The sequence below is a fragment of the Heptranchias perlo genome, unplaced genomic scaffold, assembly GCF_035084215.1.
Source record: "Heptranchias perlo isolate sHepPer1 unplaced genomic scaffold, sHepPer1.hap1 HAP1_SCAFFOLD_277, whole genome shotgun sequence".
NCBI lineage: Eukaryota > Metazoa > Chordata > Chondrichthyes > Hexanchiformes > Hexanchidae > Heptranchias > Heptranchias perlo.
In genome coordinates, this window is record NW_027139289.1 from 174,044 (window position 1) to 191,426 (window position 17,383).

Here is a 17,383-nt window from a genome sequence, read left to right on the forward strand (position 1 = left end):
TGATTACAGTGTCCCTACTGGTGGGAGAGTGTGATTACAGTGTCCCTACTGGTGGGAGGGTGTGATTACAGTGCCCCTACTGGTGGGAGGGTGTGATTACAGTGTCCCTACTGGTGGGAGAGTGTGATTACAGTGTCCCTACTGGTGGGAGAGTGTGATTACTGTGCCCCTACTGGTGGGAGAGTGTGATTACAGCGCACCTACTGGTGGGAGGGTGTGATTACAGCACCCCTACTGGTGGGAGAGTGTGATTACAGCGCACCTACTGGTGGGAGAGTGTGATTACAGCGCACCTACTGGTGGGAGGGTGTGATTACAGCGCCCCTACTGGTGGGAGAGTGTGATTACAGCGCCCCTACTGGTGGGAGGGTGTGATTGCAGTGCCCCTACTGGTGGGAGGGTGTGATTACAGTGCCCCTACTGGTGGGAGGGTGTGATTACAGTGTCCCTGCTGGTGAGAGAGTGTGATTACAGCGCCCCTACTGGTGGGAGGGTGTGATAACAGTGTCCCTGCTGGTGGGAGAGTGTGATTACAGTGTCCCTGCTGGTGAGAGAGTGTGATTACAGTGTCCCTACGGGTGGGAGGGTGTGATTACAGTGTCCCTGCTGGTGGGAGGGTGTGATTACAGTGTCCCTGCTGGTGGGAGGGTGTGATTACAGTGTCCCTGCTGGTGAGAGAGTGTGATTACAGTGCCCCTACTGGTGGGAGGGTGTGATTACAGTGCCCCTACTGGTGAGAGAGTGTGATTACAGTGCCCCTACTGGTGGGCGGGTGTGATTATAGCGCCCCTACTGGTGGGAGAGTGTGATTACAGTGCCCCTACTGGTGAGAGAGTGTGATTACAGTGCCCCTACTGGTGGGCGGGTGTGATTGTAGCGCCCCTACTGGTGGGAGAGTGTGATTACAGTGCCCCTACTGGTGGGCGGGTGTGATTATAGCGCCCCTACTGGTGGGAGGGTGTGATTACAGCGCCCCTACTGGTGTGAGAGTGTGATTACAGTGCCCCTACTGGTGGGAGGGTGTGATTACAGCGCCCCTACTGGTGTGAGAGTGTGAATACAGCGCCCCTACTGGTGGGAGAGTGTGAATACAGCGCCCCTACTGGTGGGAGAGTGTGATTACAGCGCCCCTACTGGTGTGAGAGTGTGAATACAGCGCCCCTACTGGTGGGAGAGTGTGATTACAGTGCCCCTACTGGTGGGAGGGTGTGATTACAGCGCCCCTACTAGTGTGAGAGAGTGTGATTACAGTGCCCCTACTGGTGGGAGAGTGTGATTACAGTGTCCCTGCTGGTGGGAGAGTGTGATTACAGCGCACCTACTGGTGGGAGGGTGTGATTACAGTGTCCCTACTGGTGAGAGAGTGTGATTACAGTGTCCCGACTGGTGGGAGGGTGTGATAACAGTGTCCCTGCTGGTGGGAGAGTGTGATTACAGCGCCCCTACTGGTGGGAGGGTGTGATTACAGCGCCCCTACTGGTGGGAGGGTGTGATTACAGTGTCCCTGCTGGTGAGAGAGTGTGATTACAGCGCCCCTACTGGTGGGAGGGTGTGATAACAGTGTCCCTGCTGGTGGGAGAGTGTGATTACAGTGTCCCTGCTGGTGAGAGAGTGTGATTACAGTGTCCCTACGGGTGGGAGGGTGTGATTACAGTGTCCCTGCTGGTGAGAGAGTGTGATTACAGTGCCCCTACTGGTGGGAGGGTGTGATTACAGTGCCCCTACTGGTGTGAGAGTGTGAATACAGCGCCCCTACTGGTGGGAGAGTGTGATTACAGCGCCCCTACTGGTGAGAGAGTGTGATTACAGTGCCCCTACTGGTGGGAGGGTGTGATTACAGCGCCCCTACTGGTGTGAGAGTGTGAATACAGCGCCCCTACTGGTGGGAGAGTGTGAATACAGCGCCCCTACTGGTGGGAGAGTGTGATTACAGTGCCCCTACTGGTGGGAGGGTGTGATTACAGTGCCCCTACTGGTGGGAGGGTGTGATTACAGCGCCCCTACTGGTGTGAGAGTGTGAATACAGCGCCCCTACTGGTGGGAGAGTGTGAATACAGCGCCCCTACTGGTGGGAGAGTGTGATTACAGCGCCCCTACTGGTGTGAGAGTGTGAATACAGCGCCCCTACTGGTGGGAGAGTGTGATTACAGTGCCCCGACTGGTGGGAGGGTGTGATTACAGTGCCCCTACTGGTGGGAGGGTGTGATTACAGCGCCCCTACTAGTGTGAGAGAGTGTGATTACAGTGCCCCTACTGGTGGGAGAGTGTGATTACAGTGTCCCTACTGGTGAGAGAGTGTGATTACAGTGTCCCTACTGGTGGGAGGGTGTGATTACAGTGTCCCAGCTGGTGGGAGAGTGTGATTACAATGTCCCTACTGGTGGGAGAGTGTGATTACAGTGTCCCGACTGGTGGGAGGGTGTGATAAGTGTCCCTGCTGGTGGGAGAGTGTGATTACAGTGTCCCTACTGGTGGGAGAGTGTGATTACAGTGTCCCTACTGGTGGGAGGGTGTGATTACAGTGTCCCTGCTGGTGGGAGAGTGTGATTACAGTGTCCCTACTGGTGGGAGGGTGTGATTACAGTGCCCCTACTGGTGGGAGAGTGTGATTACAGTGTCCCTACTGGTGGGAGAGTGTGATTACAGTGTCCCTACTGGTGGGAGGGTGTGATTACAGTGCCCCTACTGGTGGGAGGGTGTGATTACAGCGCCCCTACTGGTGGGAGAGTGTGATTACAGTGTCCCTACTGGTGGGAGGGTGTGATTACAGTGCCCCTACTGGTGGGAGGGTGTGATTACAGCGCCCCTACTGGTGGGAGAGTGTGATTACAGTGCCCCTACTGGTGGGAGGGTGTGATTACAGTGTCCCTACTGGTGGGAGGGTGTGATTACAGCGCCCCTACTGGTGGGAGAGTGTGATTACAGCGCCCCTACTGGTGGGAGAGTGTGATTACAGTGTCCCTACTGGTGGGAGGGTGTGATTACAGTGTCCCTGCTGGTGGGAGAGTGTGATTACAGTGTCCCTACTGGTGGGAGGGTGTGATTACAGTGCCCCTACTGGTGGGAGAGTGTGATTACAGTGTCCCTACTGGTGGGAGAGTGTGATTACAGTGTCCCTACTGGTGGGAGGGTGTGATTACAGTGCCCCTACTGGTGGGAGGGTGTGATTACAGCGCCCCTACTGGTGGGAGAGTGTGATTACAGTGTCCCTACTGGTGGGAGGGTGTGATTACAGCGCCCCTACTGGTGGGAGAGTGTGATTACAGTGCCCCTACTGGTGGGAGGGTGTGATTACAGTGTCCCTACTGGTGGGAGGGTGTGATTACAGTGCCCCTACTGGTGGGAGGGTGTGATTACAGTGTCCCTACTGGTGGGAGAGTGTGATTACAGTGTCCCTACTGGTGGGAGGGTGTGATTACAGCGCCCCTACTGGTGGGAGAGTGTGATTACAGCGCCCCTACTGGTGGGAGAGTGTGATTACAGTGTCCCTACTGGTGGGAGAGTGTGATTACAGTGCCCCTACTGGTGGGAGAGTGTGATTACAGTGCCCCTACTGGTGAGAGAGTGTGATTACAGTGCCCCTACTGGTGGGAGAGTGTGATTACAGCGCCCCTACTGGTGGGAGGGTGTGATTACAGTGCCCCTACTGGTGGGAGAGTGTGATTACAGCACCCCCACTGGTGGGAGGGTGTGATTACAGCGCCCCTACTGGTGGGAGAGTGTGATTACAGCGCCCCTACTGGTGGGCGGGTGTGATGACAGCGCCCCTACTGGTGGGAGAGTGTGATTACAGTGTCCCTACTGGTGGGAGAGTGTGATTACAGTGTCCCTACTGGTGGGAGAGTGTGATTACAGTGTCCCTACTGGTGGGAGGGTGTGAATACAGCGCCCCTACTGGTGGGAGAGTGTGATTACAGCGCCCCTACTGGTGGGAGGGTGTGATTACAGTGCCCCTACTGGTGGGAGAGTGTGATTACAGCGCCCCTACTGGTGGGAGAGTGTGATTACAGCACCCCTACTGGTGGGAGGGTGTGATTACAGCGCCCCTTCTGGTGGGAGAGTGTGATTACAGCGCCCCTACTGGTGGGAGAGTGTGATTACAGCGCCCCTACTGGTGGGAGAGTGTGATTACAGCACCCCTACTGGTGGGAGGGTGTGATTACAGTGCCCCTACTGGTGGGAGAGTGTGATTACACTGCCCCTACTGGTGGGAGGGTGTGATTACAGCGCCCCTTCTGGTGGGAGAGTGTGATTACAGCGCCCCTACTGGTGGGAGAGTGTGATTACAGCACCCCTACTGGTGGGAGGGTGTGATTACAGCGCCCCTTCTGGTGGGAGAGTGTGATTACAGCGCCCCTACTGGTGGGAGGGTGTGATTACAGTGCCCCTACTGGTGGGAGAGTGTGATTACAGCACCCCTACTGGTGGGAGGGTGTGATTACAGCGCCCCTACTGGTGGGAGAGTGTGATTACAGCGCCCCTACTGGTGGGCGGGTGTGATTACAGCGCCCCTACTGGTGGGAGAGTGTGATTACAGTGTCCCTACTGGTGGGAGAGTGTGATTACAGTGTCCCTACTGGTGGGAGGGTGTGATTACAGTGTCCCTACTGGTGGGAGAGTGTGATTACAGTGTCCCGACTGGTGGGAGGGTGTGATTACAGCGCCCCTACTGGTGGGAGAGTGTGATTACAGCGCCCCTACTGGTGGGAGAGTGTGATTACAGTGTCCCGACTGGTGGGAGAGTGTGATTACAGCGCCCCTACTGGTGGGAGGGTGTGATTACAGTGTCCCTTCTGGTGGGAGGGTGTGATTACAGTGCCCCTACTGGTGGGAGGGTGTGATTACAGCGCCCCTACTGGTGGGAGAGTGTGATAACAGTGTCCCTGCTGGTGGGAGAGTGTGATTACAGTGTCCCTACTGGTGGGAGGGTGTGATAACAGTGTCCCTACTGGTGGGAGAGTGTGATTACAGTGCCCCGACTGGTGGGAGGGTGTGATTACAGTGTCCCTACTGGTGGGAGGGTGTGATTACAGTGTCCCTACTGGTGGGAGGGTGTGATTACAGTGTCCCTACTGGTGGGAGGGTGTGATTACAGTGCCCCTACTGGTGGGAGAGTGTGATTACAGTGTCCCTACTGGTGAGAGAGTGTGATTACAATGCCCCTACTAGTGGGAGAGTGTGATTACAGTGCCCCTACTGGTGGGAGGGTGTGATTACAGCGCCCCTACTGGTGGGAGAGTGTGATAACAGTGTCCCTGCTGGTGGGAGAGTGTGATTACAGTGCCCCTACTGGTGGGAGAGTGTGATTACAGTGTCCCTACTGGTGGGAGGGTGTGATAACAGTGTCCCTACTGGTGGGAGAGTGTGATTACAGTGTCCCTACTGGTGGGAGAGTGTGATTACAGTGCCCCTACTGGTGGGAGAGTGTGATTACAGTGTCCCTACGGGTGGGAGGGTTTGATTACAGTGCCCCTACTGGTGTGAGAGTGTGAATACAGCGCCCCTACTGGTGGGAGGGTGTGATTACAGTGCCCCTGCTGGTGGGAGGGTGTGATTACAGTGCCCCTACTGGTGGGAGAGTGTGATAACAGTGTCCCTGCTGGTGGGAGAGTGTGATTACAGTGCCCCTACTGGTGGGAGAGTGTGATTACAGTGTCCCTACTGGTGGGAGGGTGTGATAACAGTGTCCCTACTGGTGGGAGAGTGTGATTACAGTGTCCCTACTGGTGGGAGAGTGTGATTACAGTGCCCCTACTGGTGGGAGAGTGTGATTACAGTGTCCCTACGGGTGGGAGGGTTTGATTACAGTGCCCCTACTGGTGTGAGAGTGTGAATACAGCGCCCCTACTGGTGGGAGGGTGTGATTACAGTGTCCCTACGGGTGGGAGGGTTTGATTACAGTGCCCCTACTGGTGGGAGGGTGTGATTACAGCACCCCTACTGGTGGGAGGGTGTGATTACAGCGCCCCGAACTGGTGGGAGGGTGCGATTACAGCGCCCCTTCTGGTGGGAGGGTGTGACTACAGCACCCCCGCTGGTGGGAGGGTGTGATTGCAGCGCCCCTACTGGTGGGAGAGTGTGATTACAGTGTCCCAGCTGGTGGGAGGGTGTGATTACAGTGTCCCTACTGGTGGGAGAGTGTGATTACAGTGTCCCAGCTGGTGGGAGGGTGTGATTACAGTGTCCCTACTGGTGAGAGAGTGTGATTACAGTGTCCCTACTGGTGGGAGGGTGTGATTACAGTGTCCCTACTGGTTGGAGGGCGTGATTACAGCGCCCCTACTGGTGGGAGAGTGTGATTACAGTGTCCCTACTGGTGGGAGGGTGTGATTACAGCGCCCCTAATGGTGGGAGAGTGTGATTACAGCGCCCCTACTGGTGGGAGAGTGTGATTACAGCGCCCCGACTGGTGGGAGGGTGTGATTACAGTGCCCCTACTGGGGGGTGGGTGTGATTGCAGTGTCCCGACTGGTGGGAGAGTGTGATTACAGTGTCCCTACTGGTGGGAGGGTGTGATTACAGCGCCCCTACTGGTGGGAGAGTGTGATTACAGTGCCCCTACTGGTGGGAGAGTGTGATTACAGTGCCCCTACTGGTGGGAGGGTGTGATTACAGTGCCCCTACTGGTGGGAGAGTGTGATTACGGTGCCCCTACTGGTGGGAGAGTGTGATTACAGTGCCCCTACTGGTGGGAGGGTGTGATTGCAGTGCCCCTACTGGTGGGAGAGTGTGATTACAGTGTCCCGACTGGTGGGAGGGTGTGATTACAGCGCCCCTACTGGTGGGAGAGTGTGATTACAGTGCCCCTACTGGTGGGAGGGTGTGATTACAGTGCCCCTACTGGTGGGAGAGTGTGATTACAGTGCACCTACTGGTGGGAGGGTGTGATTACAGTGCCCCTACTGGTGGGAGGGTGTGATTACAGTGTCCCGACTGGTGGGAGGGTGTGATTACAGTGCCCCAACTGGTGGGAGAGTGTGATTACAGTGCCCCTACTGGTGGGAGGGTGTGATTACAGTGCCCCTACTGGTGGGAGGGTGTGATTACAGTGTCCCTACTGGTGGGAGAGTGTGATTACAGTGCCCCTACTGGTGGGAGAGTGTGATTACAGTGCACCTACTGGTGGGAGGGTGTGATTACAGTGCCCCTACTGGTGGGAGGGTGTGATTACAGTGCACCTACTGGTGGGAGGGTGTGATTACAGCGCCCCTACTGGTGGGAGAGTGTGATTACAGTGCACCTACTGGTGGGAGGGTGTGATTACAGTGCCCCTACTGGTGGGAGGGTGTGATTACAGTGCACCTACTGGTGGGAGGGTGTGATTACAGTGCCCCTACTGGTGGGAGGGTGTGATTACAGTGCACCTACTGGTGGGAGGGTGTGATTACAGCGCCCCTACTGGTGGGAGAGTGTGATTACAGTGCCCCTACTGGTGGGAGAGTGTGATTACAGTGCCCCTACTGGTGAGAGAGTGTGATTACAGCGCCCCTGCTGGTGGGAGGGTGTGATTACAGTGTCCCTACTGGTGGGAGGGTGTGATTACAGTGCCCCTCCTGGTGGGAGGTTGTGATTACAGCGCCCCTACTGGTGTGAGAGTGTGAATACAGTGCCCCTACTGGTGGGAGGGTGCGATTACAGCGCCCCTTCTGGTGGGAGGGTGTGATTACAGTGCCCCTACTGGTGGGAGAGTGTGATTACAGTGCCCCTACTGGTGGGAGAGTGTGATTACAGTGTCCCTGCTGGTGGGAGAGTGTGATTGCAGCGCCCCTACTGGTGGGAGGGTGTGATTACAGTGCCCCTACTGGTGGGAGAGTGTGATTACAGTGTCCCTGCTGGTGGGAGAGTGTGATTACAGTGTCCCTACTGGTGGGAGAGTGTGATTACAGTGTCCCTACTGGTGGGAGGGTGTGATTACAGTGTCCCTACTGGTGGGAGGGTGTGATTACAATGTCCCTCCTGGTGGGAGAGCGTGATTACAGTGTCCCTACTGGTGGGAGGGTGTGTTTACAGCGCCCCTACTGGTGGGAGGGTGTGATAACAGTGTCCCTACTGGTGGGAGGGTGTGATTACAGTGTCCCTACTGGTGGGAGGGTGTGTTTACAGCGCCCCTACTGGTGGGAGGGTGTGATTACAGTGTCCCTACTGGTGGGAGGGTGTGATTACAGTGTCCCTACTGGTGGGAGAGTGTGATTACAGTGTCCCTACTGGTGGGAGGGTGTGATTACAGTGTCCCTACTGGTGGGAGGGTGTGATTACAGTGTCCCTACTGGTGGGAGGGTGTGATTACAGTGTCCCTACTGGTGGGAGGGTGTGATTACAGTGTCCCTACTGGTGGGAGGGTGTGATTACAGCGCCCCTGCTGGTGGGAGGGTGTGATTACAGTGCCCCTACTGGTGGGAGGGTGTGATTACAGTGTCCCTACTGGTGGGAGAGTGTGATTGCAGTGTCCCTACTGGTGGGAGGGTGTGACTACAATGCCTCTTCTGGTGGGAGGGTGTGATTACAGTGTCCCTACTGGTGGGAGGGTGTGATTACAGCGCCCCTACTGGTGGGTGGGGGTGATTACAGCGCCCCTACTGGTGGGAGGGTGTGATTGCAGCGCCCCTACTGGTGGGAGGGTGTGACTACAATGCCTCTTCTGGTGGGAGGGGGTGATTACAGCGTCCCTGCTGGTGGGAGGGTGTGATTACAGCACCCCCACTGGTGGGAGGGTGTGATTACAGCGCCCCTACTGGTGGGAGGGTGTGATTACAGTGCCCCTACTGGGGGGAGCGGGTGATTACAGCACCCCTACTGGTGGGAGGGTGTGATTACAGCGCCCCTACTGGGGGGAGGGTGTGATTACAGTGCCCCTACTGGTGGGAGGGTGTGATTACAGTGTCCCTACTGGTGGGAGGGTGTGACTACAGTGTCCCTCCTGGTGGGAGGGTGTGATTACAGCGCCTCTCCTGGTGGGAGGGTGTGATTACAGTGCCCCTCCTGGTGGGAGGGTGCAATTACAGCGCCTCTCCTGGTGGGAGGGTGTGATTACAGAGCCCCCACTGGGGGAGTGGGTGACTACAGTGCCCCCACTGGCGGGAGGGTATAATTACAGCGTGACATGTTTACATCGGCAGTTTTCATTATAAATGTGGACATGTGCAGACATCAGATTTTGAACACTGTTAATCAATCTCCCGTGGCTTTGCACATGAGTTGTCAAATCCAAGAGTGGTCTTCAGGTGATGCGGGGTTAGAGGGCGGGGGACAGTTGGACCAGAGTGTGCGCAGGGAATTCAGTCCCCACTTAATGAGGCATTTCCACTATAAATTCGTATATCGCTCTTTATCATGGGGAACACCTATGTAAACATATCACGCTGTAATTACACTCTCCCACCAGTGGTGGCACTGTAGTTACAGCGTGACAGGTTTACATAGAATATACAGCACAGAAAGAGGCCATTCGGCCCCAATGGTCCCTCCCTCCCTAAATCATCTCACCCCATCACCATATCCTTCTATTCCTTTCCCCCTCGTGTTTATCGAGCTTCCCCTCAAATCCATCCGTCCCATTCGCCTCGACCTCTCCCTGTGCTCGCGAGTTCCACATTCCACGGGGAGGTGGGCGGAGACGTGAGGCTCCAGATGTATTAACGGCAGCTGGCGTCTTTGTTTTTTTTTGTGTGTGTGTTGCAGATCCGGCGCCGACTCCGCTGGGGGCCCTCGAGGTGGAAACCGGAGAGGGGACGCGGCCGTCGACCAGCACCCCGCCGGGAGGGGGCCCTGCGCCGCCCGCTGCCCTCCGCTGGCCGTGCTCCGTGTGCGGCAAGGCCTTCCGCTGCCCGTCAGTGCTGGAGCGGCACCTCAGCGTCCACAGCCCGGCGAAACGCTTCCAGTGCGGAGCCTGCACCAAGCAGTTCAAGCGTTTCGACACGCTGGCGAAGCATCAGCGCCTGCACACCGGGGAGCGGCTCTTCGACTGCCCCAGCTGCGCCAAGCACTTCAACACCCGCAGCGACCTGACGGGCCACCTGCGCACCCACACGGGCGAGAAGCCCTTCCAGTGCCCCGTCTGTCCCAAAGGCTTCCACACGCACGGCGCCCTGACCGAGCACCAGCGGTACCACAGCGGCCACAGGGCCTACGAGTGCGCCCTGTGCCTGAAGCGTTTCTACACCTCCAGCAACCTCTCCACCCACCGGAGGGTGCACAGCGGCGAGAGGCCCTTCGAGTGCCCGGCCTGCGCCAAGCGTTTCTACACCACCAGCGACCTGCGGGCGCACCAGCGCATTCACAGCGGCGAGAAGCCCTACCAGTGCCCGGACTGCGCCAAGCGTTTCTACCGGCTCAGCGACCTGCAGGCGCACCAGCGCACCCACACCGGGGAGAAGCCCTTCGAGTGCCCGGCGTGCCGCAAGCAGTTTGGCACCTCCAGCAAGCTCGCCAGGCACCAGAAGAGTCACGGCGGTGAGTGGCCGCGTCGGCCGGAGCTGACTGTTGGCGTTCGTGGAATCGGGCAGGGCGGGAGGGGGCCGCTCGGCCCATCGGGCCGGTGCCGGCTCTTTGATAGAGCTCTCCAATTAGTCCCACACTCCCCCCGCTCTTTCCCCTGCAAATTTTTCCCCCTACAAATATTTCTCCAATTCCCTTTTGAAAGTTATTATTGAATCTGCTTCCACCGCCCTTTCAGGCAGTGAATTCCAGATCAGAACAACTCGCTGCGTAAAAAAATCTCTCCCCTTGATCCTCTCTCAATCACCTTCAATCTGTGTCCTCTGGTCACCGACCCTCCTGCCCACTGGAAACAGTTTCTCCTTATTTACTCCATCAAAACCCTTCCTGATTTTGAACCCCTCGATTAAATCTCCCCTTAACCTTCTCTGCTCTGAGGAGAACAATCCCAGATTCTCCAGTCTCTCCACATAACTGGAGTCCCTCATCCCTGGAACCATTCTAGTAAATCTCCTCTGCACCCTCTCTAAGGCCTTCACATCCTTCCTAAAGTGCGGTGCCCAGAATTGGACACAATACTCCAGCCGGGGCCGAACCAGTGTTTTATAAAGGTTCATCATAACATCCTTGCTTTTGTACTCTGTGCCTCTGTTTATAAAGCCCATTTCACCAGTCTGTCTCTGTCCTCCTGAAGTCTGTTACTATCCTCCTCACTGTTTACTACATTCCCGAGTTTCGTGTCATCTGCAAACTTTGAAATTATTCCCTCTATACCCAAGTCCAGGTCATTAATATATCTCAAAAAGAGCAGTGGTCCTAATACTGACCCCTGGGGAACACCACTGTAAACTTCCCTCCAGTCTGAAAAACAACCGTTCACCACTACTCTCTGCTTTCTGTCCCTTAGACCATTCTGTATCCACACTGCCCACTGTCCCTTTAATCCCATGGGCTTTAATTTTGCTAACAAGTCTATTTTGTGGCACTTTATCAAATGCCTTTTGAAAGTCCATATACACAACATCAACCGCACTACCCTCATCAACCCTCTCCGTCACTTCATCAAAGAACTCAATCAAGTTAATCAAACACGACTTTCCTTTAACTAATCTGTGCTGACTTTCATTTATTAGCCCAGACTTTTCCAAGCGCCAATTAATTTTGTCCCGGATTATTGTCTCTAAAAGTTTCCCCATCACCGATGTTACACTGACTGGCCTGTAATTACCGGGTTTATCCCTCTCCCTTTTTTTGAACAGGGGTGTAACATTTACAATCCTCCAGTCCTCCGGCACCGTCCCCATATCTAAGGAGGATTGGAAGATTGTGGCCAGAGTGTCCGCAATTTCCACCCTTCCCTCAGTAACCGAGGATGCATCTCATCCGGACCGGGAGACTTTTCTACTTTGAGTGATGCCAATCTTACAATTACCTCTTTATTTTTATCCTATCGAATTTCTCTGCTACCTCCTCCTTTACTGTGACATTAGCAGCATCCTCTTCTCCAGTATTCATTTAGTACCTCAGACATGCCCTCTGCCTCCACAAGAAGATCTCCTTTTTGGTCCTTAATGAGCCCCACCTTTGATTACCGTTTTACTATTTACATGTTTATAAAAGACTTTTGGATTCCCTTTGATATTACCGACTAATCTATTCTCACACTCTCTCTTTGCCCCTCTTATTTCATTTCTCAGTTCTCCCCTGAACTTTCTGTATTCTGCTTGGTTCTCGACTATACTGTGAGCCTGACATTTATCATAAACCTTCTTCTGTTTCATTTCAATCTCGAGATCTTTAGTCATCCTGCGAGCTCCAGCTTTGGATGCTGTTGCTCTCTCCCTCGTGGGAATGTGTCCAGTCTGTACCCAAACTATCTCCTCTTTTGCAAGCCTCATCCTGTCACCATTCCTTTCTCCCTCATGTGTTTATCGAGCTTCCCCTTAAATCCATCGATTCTATTCCCCTCGACCACTCCATGTGGGAGCGAGTTCCACATTCTCACCGCTCTCTGGGTAAAGAAGTTTCTCCTGAATTCCCGATTGGATTTATTAGTGACTCTTATACTGATGGCCCCCTCGTTCTGGTCTCCCCCACAAGTGGAAACATCTTCTCTCCGTCTACCCTATCGAAACCCCTTCATCATTTTAAAGACCTCTATCAGGTCACCCCTCTGCTTTCTCTTTTCTAGAGAAAAGAGCCCTGGCCTGTTCAGCCTTTCCCCAATACCTCTCAGTTCTGGTATCGTCCATATTTTTTCACCATCCCCAGTGCCTTTAAGGTCAGTATATAGGAACATAGGAACAGGAGTAGGCCATTCAGCCCCTCGTGCCTACTCCGCCATTTGATAAGATCATGCCTGATCTGTGATCTAACTCCATATACCTGCCTTTGGCCCATATCCCTTAATACCTTTGGATGCCAAAAAGCTATCTATCTCAGATTTAAGTTTAGCAATTGAGCTAGTATCAATTGCCGTTTGCGGAAGAGAGTTCCAAACTTCTACCACCCTTTGTGTGTAGAAATGTTTTCTAATCTCACTCCTGAAAGGTCTGGCTCTAATTTTTAGACTGTGCCCCCTGCTCCTAGAATCCCCAACCACCGGAAATAGTTTCTCTCTATCCGTTCCCCTTAATATCTTATAAACTTCGATCAGATCGCCCCTTAACCTTCGAAACTCCAGAGAATACAACCCCAATTTGTGTAATCTCTCCTCGTAACTTAACCCTTGAAGTCCGGGGATCATTCTAGTAAACCTACGCTGCACTCCCTCCAAGGCCAATATGTCCTTCCGAAGGTGCGGTGCCCAGAACTGCTCACAGTACTCCATGTGCGGTCTAACCAGGGTTTTGTATATCTGCAGCATAACTTCTGCCCCCTTGTACTCCAGTCCTCTAGATATAAAGGCCAGCATTCCATTAGCCTTATTGATTATTTTCTGCACCTGTTCATGACACTTCAATGATCGATGTACCTGAACCCCGAAGTCCCTTTGGACATCCACTGTTTTTAACTTTTTACCATTTAGAAAGTACCCTGTTCTATCCTTTTTTGATCCAAAGTGGATGACTTCACATTTGTCTACATTGAATTCCATTTGCCACAGTTTTGCCCATTCACCTAATCTATCAATATCCCTTTGTAATTTTATGTTCTCATCTTCACTGCTTACAATGCCACCAATCTTTGTGTCATCGGCAAACTTAGATATGAGACTTTCTATGCCTTCATCGAAGTCGTTAATAAATATTGTGAATAATTGAGGCCCCAATTGACTCTTTCTTTATCTTTTCTCTCTTTAGAGGAGTCCTCACCCTCGGGACAGGGCCTCGCCGTGGACACGGGAGAGGGGACAGGACGGGAGAGCCCGGGGAGCGGCCGATGCCGGTGCTCGGTGTGCGGGAAGCTCTTCCTCTGCCCGTCTTTTCTGAAGAGGCACCTGAGCGTCCACAGCCAGGAGAAGCCCTTCAAGTGCGGCGTCTGTGGGAAGCGGTTCAAGACACAGCAGAACCTGACCAAGCACCAGCGGAGGACAAGCCGGCGGAAAGATGGGCCCGCGCCCTGCGCAAACGGGGGGGCACGTGCCCCAGAGACCGGACAGTGAGTACAAAATGGCCGCTCATGGCCAACGACCTTTGAACCCCTCGGCAAACCCACATATTTTACGGGGCGTTTCTTAAATTTGGTTTTGGGAATGTGGTCAGGACGGTAATTATCGCCCATCCTTCGTTTCCCCCCCCCGAGGGCATTAAGAGCCAAACACACAGTGCTGGGCTGGAGTCCGTGCAGGCCCAGACCGGGTCAGGATTCAGGCTTTGCTCCCCCTGAAGTGAACCAGTTGGGTTTTTACAACGCGCCAGCATTCCTCGCTCGTTTATTTTTCTCCCCCCTTCCTTTTCCTGGTGCTAGCCCGGAACAAATCACCGGAATGATCGACAGGTTGCCTTCGGTGGCATTTGAACATGCCACCTCCGGGCTGCTGGTCCGAAGTACGAGAGACAACGGAAGACGATCCAGTTCCCTTTCAAGCTCTCGGCAAATTCTCGGCTGGGGAGGGAGCGCTGGTCTTTCCGAGGAGTCACTCTTGATATTTCCACGAGGACGTTGTCAGGCACTCCACGGACAAATTAAGCGTCGGACGGGACTGAGGGATAAGGGGATTGGAAGTCTTTTTGTGTTCTCTGCCAACCACCAGCGAGCACCCGAGAAGCAACTTTTGGCCTAGTGCAGCCTTCTGAGCGAAGCAGGACCAATAAATGGGCAACGGGCGGGGGGTTTGGAAGGACTCTGGGCAGGAGGGGGTTGGTTGTGAGGAGATCAGCAATTGAAAGGTGGAAGTTCTCGAGGCCTGAAAACACTTCAGGTGCCTCATTGGTGTCTTCCTGCACAAAACCCTCGAATAAGGGGGAGCTCGATAAACACGAGGGAGAAAGGACTCGAAGGATAGGCTGAGATGGAGTTGGGAGAGAGGAGGCTCGTCTGGAGCATAAACACCGGGATAGACCAGTTGGGCCGAACGGCCTGTTTCTGTGCTGTAAATTCGATGAGTATAATTTTCAATTCTCTTGTCGTCATCGGGTCAGCGTCCCGGAATTCACCGTCTAACGCCACCGTGGGGAGCACAAGATGGCGGCCCACCACCTCCTTCTCAGGGCAACTGGAGATGGGCAATAAATGCCAGCCTCGCCAGCGACGTCCGCACAATCCTGAGAAGAAATGATCAAAGACACACATCGGCAGAGAACGAATGGAGGATTTCATCCACTGACTGAACCTCGCCTGTACATGGAGGGACATGTTTTGTAACGGCCTGTTAACATACTCCCAGTAACGCTCACACTACATGTGTTCTGTGACGGTCTACGGGTTCTCACGGTGATACTCAGTCACGGAATCGCACGCAAGTCTTCACTTCCCTGAATTGAGTGACCAAGAGAGAAACATACAGCACAGAAGGCGGCCATTCGCCCCATCTTTCTGCAAACCCCTTTGCCGTTACTTTCTGACGTACGTCCATTTCTGGGGGTCTTTGGTCACCTCGAGGGTGTCGGAACTGTTCAGACTGAGCCCCCTCCCGTTAAGACTTGGAACTTTTGAATTCCAGAGCCAAGCGTACTCTAAAGTAGGGAAGGATGGTTGGCCAAATCCCAACCAAAAAAACTACCGACAACTGACAAAAAAACAAACCCATTTGAATTTGCCTTTGCCTGGCGATGTTTGTCTGGCTTGATTTATCCTAAGTTAAGCCAACCCGAAAAGTATCATCAATGTTCTAGCAGTGATGTGCAGTGTCGGCGGACGACCGATTAACCCTGACCTTGCCGGAGATCAAGAAATGGGCAAGACTGTGTTGTAACCCTTAATACTTTATTTTCATAACTCTTTGTGTACAAGTAAATAGCAGAGTGATATTTAGCGATATTGGCCTGGGGATTATCTCTTTCTGATTCAACTTTAAAGTAACTCCGCCCCATTCTTGGTTTTCAGGATTGCACCTCCTCGTGTGTTTGTGTTTGGCAGTGCAGCTGGTAGCGATTAGTATTTAACTCTGGGATACAGCAATCGCGTCTTGCTTCAGAACTGTTCGCATTATTCAGTCAACGCTGAGTCCACGCCAGCGATGATCCGAGACAAGGCTCTGGTATCTCGGTTAACCCATTCCGTGACCCCCAGACACCAGATGTTCCCGGTGTACACATGCTGCTTTCTTTGTTTCTTTTTAATTGTAGCTGAATTATTGGTTGCAATCCTGTGAACTCTGCCCTGACCCTGACCCTCATCCCGACCCCAAACCTGACCTTGACCCTGACCCTAAACCTGACCCTGACCCTAAATCTGACCCTCACCCTGAACCTCATCCTGACCCTAAACCTGACCCTGACCCTAAATCTGACCCTCACCCTGAACCTCATCCTGACCCTAAACCTGACCCTGACCCTAAATCTGACCCTCACCCTGAACCTCATCCTGACCCTAAACCTGACCCTGACCCTAAACCTCACCCTGACCCTGACCATCAACCTGACCCTGACCATCAACCTGACCCTGACCATCAACCTGACCCTGATCATCATCCTGACCCTGACCATCAACCTGACCCTGACCCTGATCATCATCCTGACCCTGACCATCAACCTGATCCTGACCCTGACCATCAACCTGACCCTGATCATCATCCTGACCCTGACCATCAACCTGACCCTGACCCTGATCATCAACCTCACCCTGACCCTGATCATCATCCTGACCCTGACCCTGATCATCATCCTGACCCTGACCATCAACCTGATCCTGACCCTGATCATCACCCTGACCCTAAACCTGATCCTCATCATGACCCTGACCCCTGACCCTGACCCTAAACCTGATCCTCATCATGACCCTGACCCTGACCCTCATCCTGATCCTGACCCTAACCCTAAACCTGACCCTCATCCTGACCCTGAACCCTGACCCCCGATCACGAGCCCGATCCTGACCATGACCCTGACCCCTGACCCCGATCCTGATCCGAGCTCTCATGGTTCCTCCCCCTCAGTGTTTCTCCGCCCTGACCGTCTCTCAGTGTGTTGCATCGATGGCTCTCTCTCAGTCTGTAATTCCTCGAGTCCTCCTCTGTATTTCTGAATCCGTCCTTAATCAGAGTTTGTTTGTCTGAATAAGTCTTCAGTCTGAATAAAAACCGTTAAAAACGTCTCGCTGTTTTATACCTGAACTCCAAAGTGATTCGAAGGGACGTGCCTTTGATCATATTAATTGCTCTGGAATTCCCTTTAATCTAAAACACATCAGACCTGGGATGTATTCTCGTGATGGGAGTCAAGGTGTTGGGAAATCAGAGGCTTTCACCATCTGTTAAGATTTTCTCCTGAAATATTTTCAAGCTTGAAGAATTGAGAGTTGTGGGGCAGTCATGGATACCAGTTATTGGCCAGATCTCTCTGGACAA

General features: G+C 53.7%; 1 protein-coding gene across 1 annotated transcript in view; it reads left to right on the forward strand.

The window, feature by feature from the left end:
- The window catches only part of LOC137310831 (zinc finger protein 850-like), a 171,620-nt gene that overhangs the window by 91,086 nt on the left and 63,151 nt on the right, over positions 1-17,383 (forward strand). The window contains exons 2-4 of the mRNA XM_067978412.1: positions 9,679-10,449; positions 13,737-14,034; positions 14,344-14,423. Coding sequence (XP_067834513.1) covers positions 9,679-10,449; positions 13,737-14,034; positions 14,344-14,423 — 1,149 coding nt within the window. The remainder of the gene's footprint in view (positions 1-9,678; positions 10,450-13,736; positions 14,035-14,343; positions 14,424-17,383) is intronic.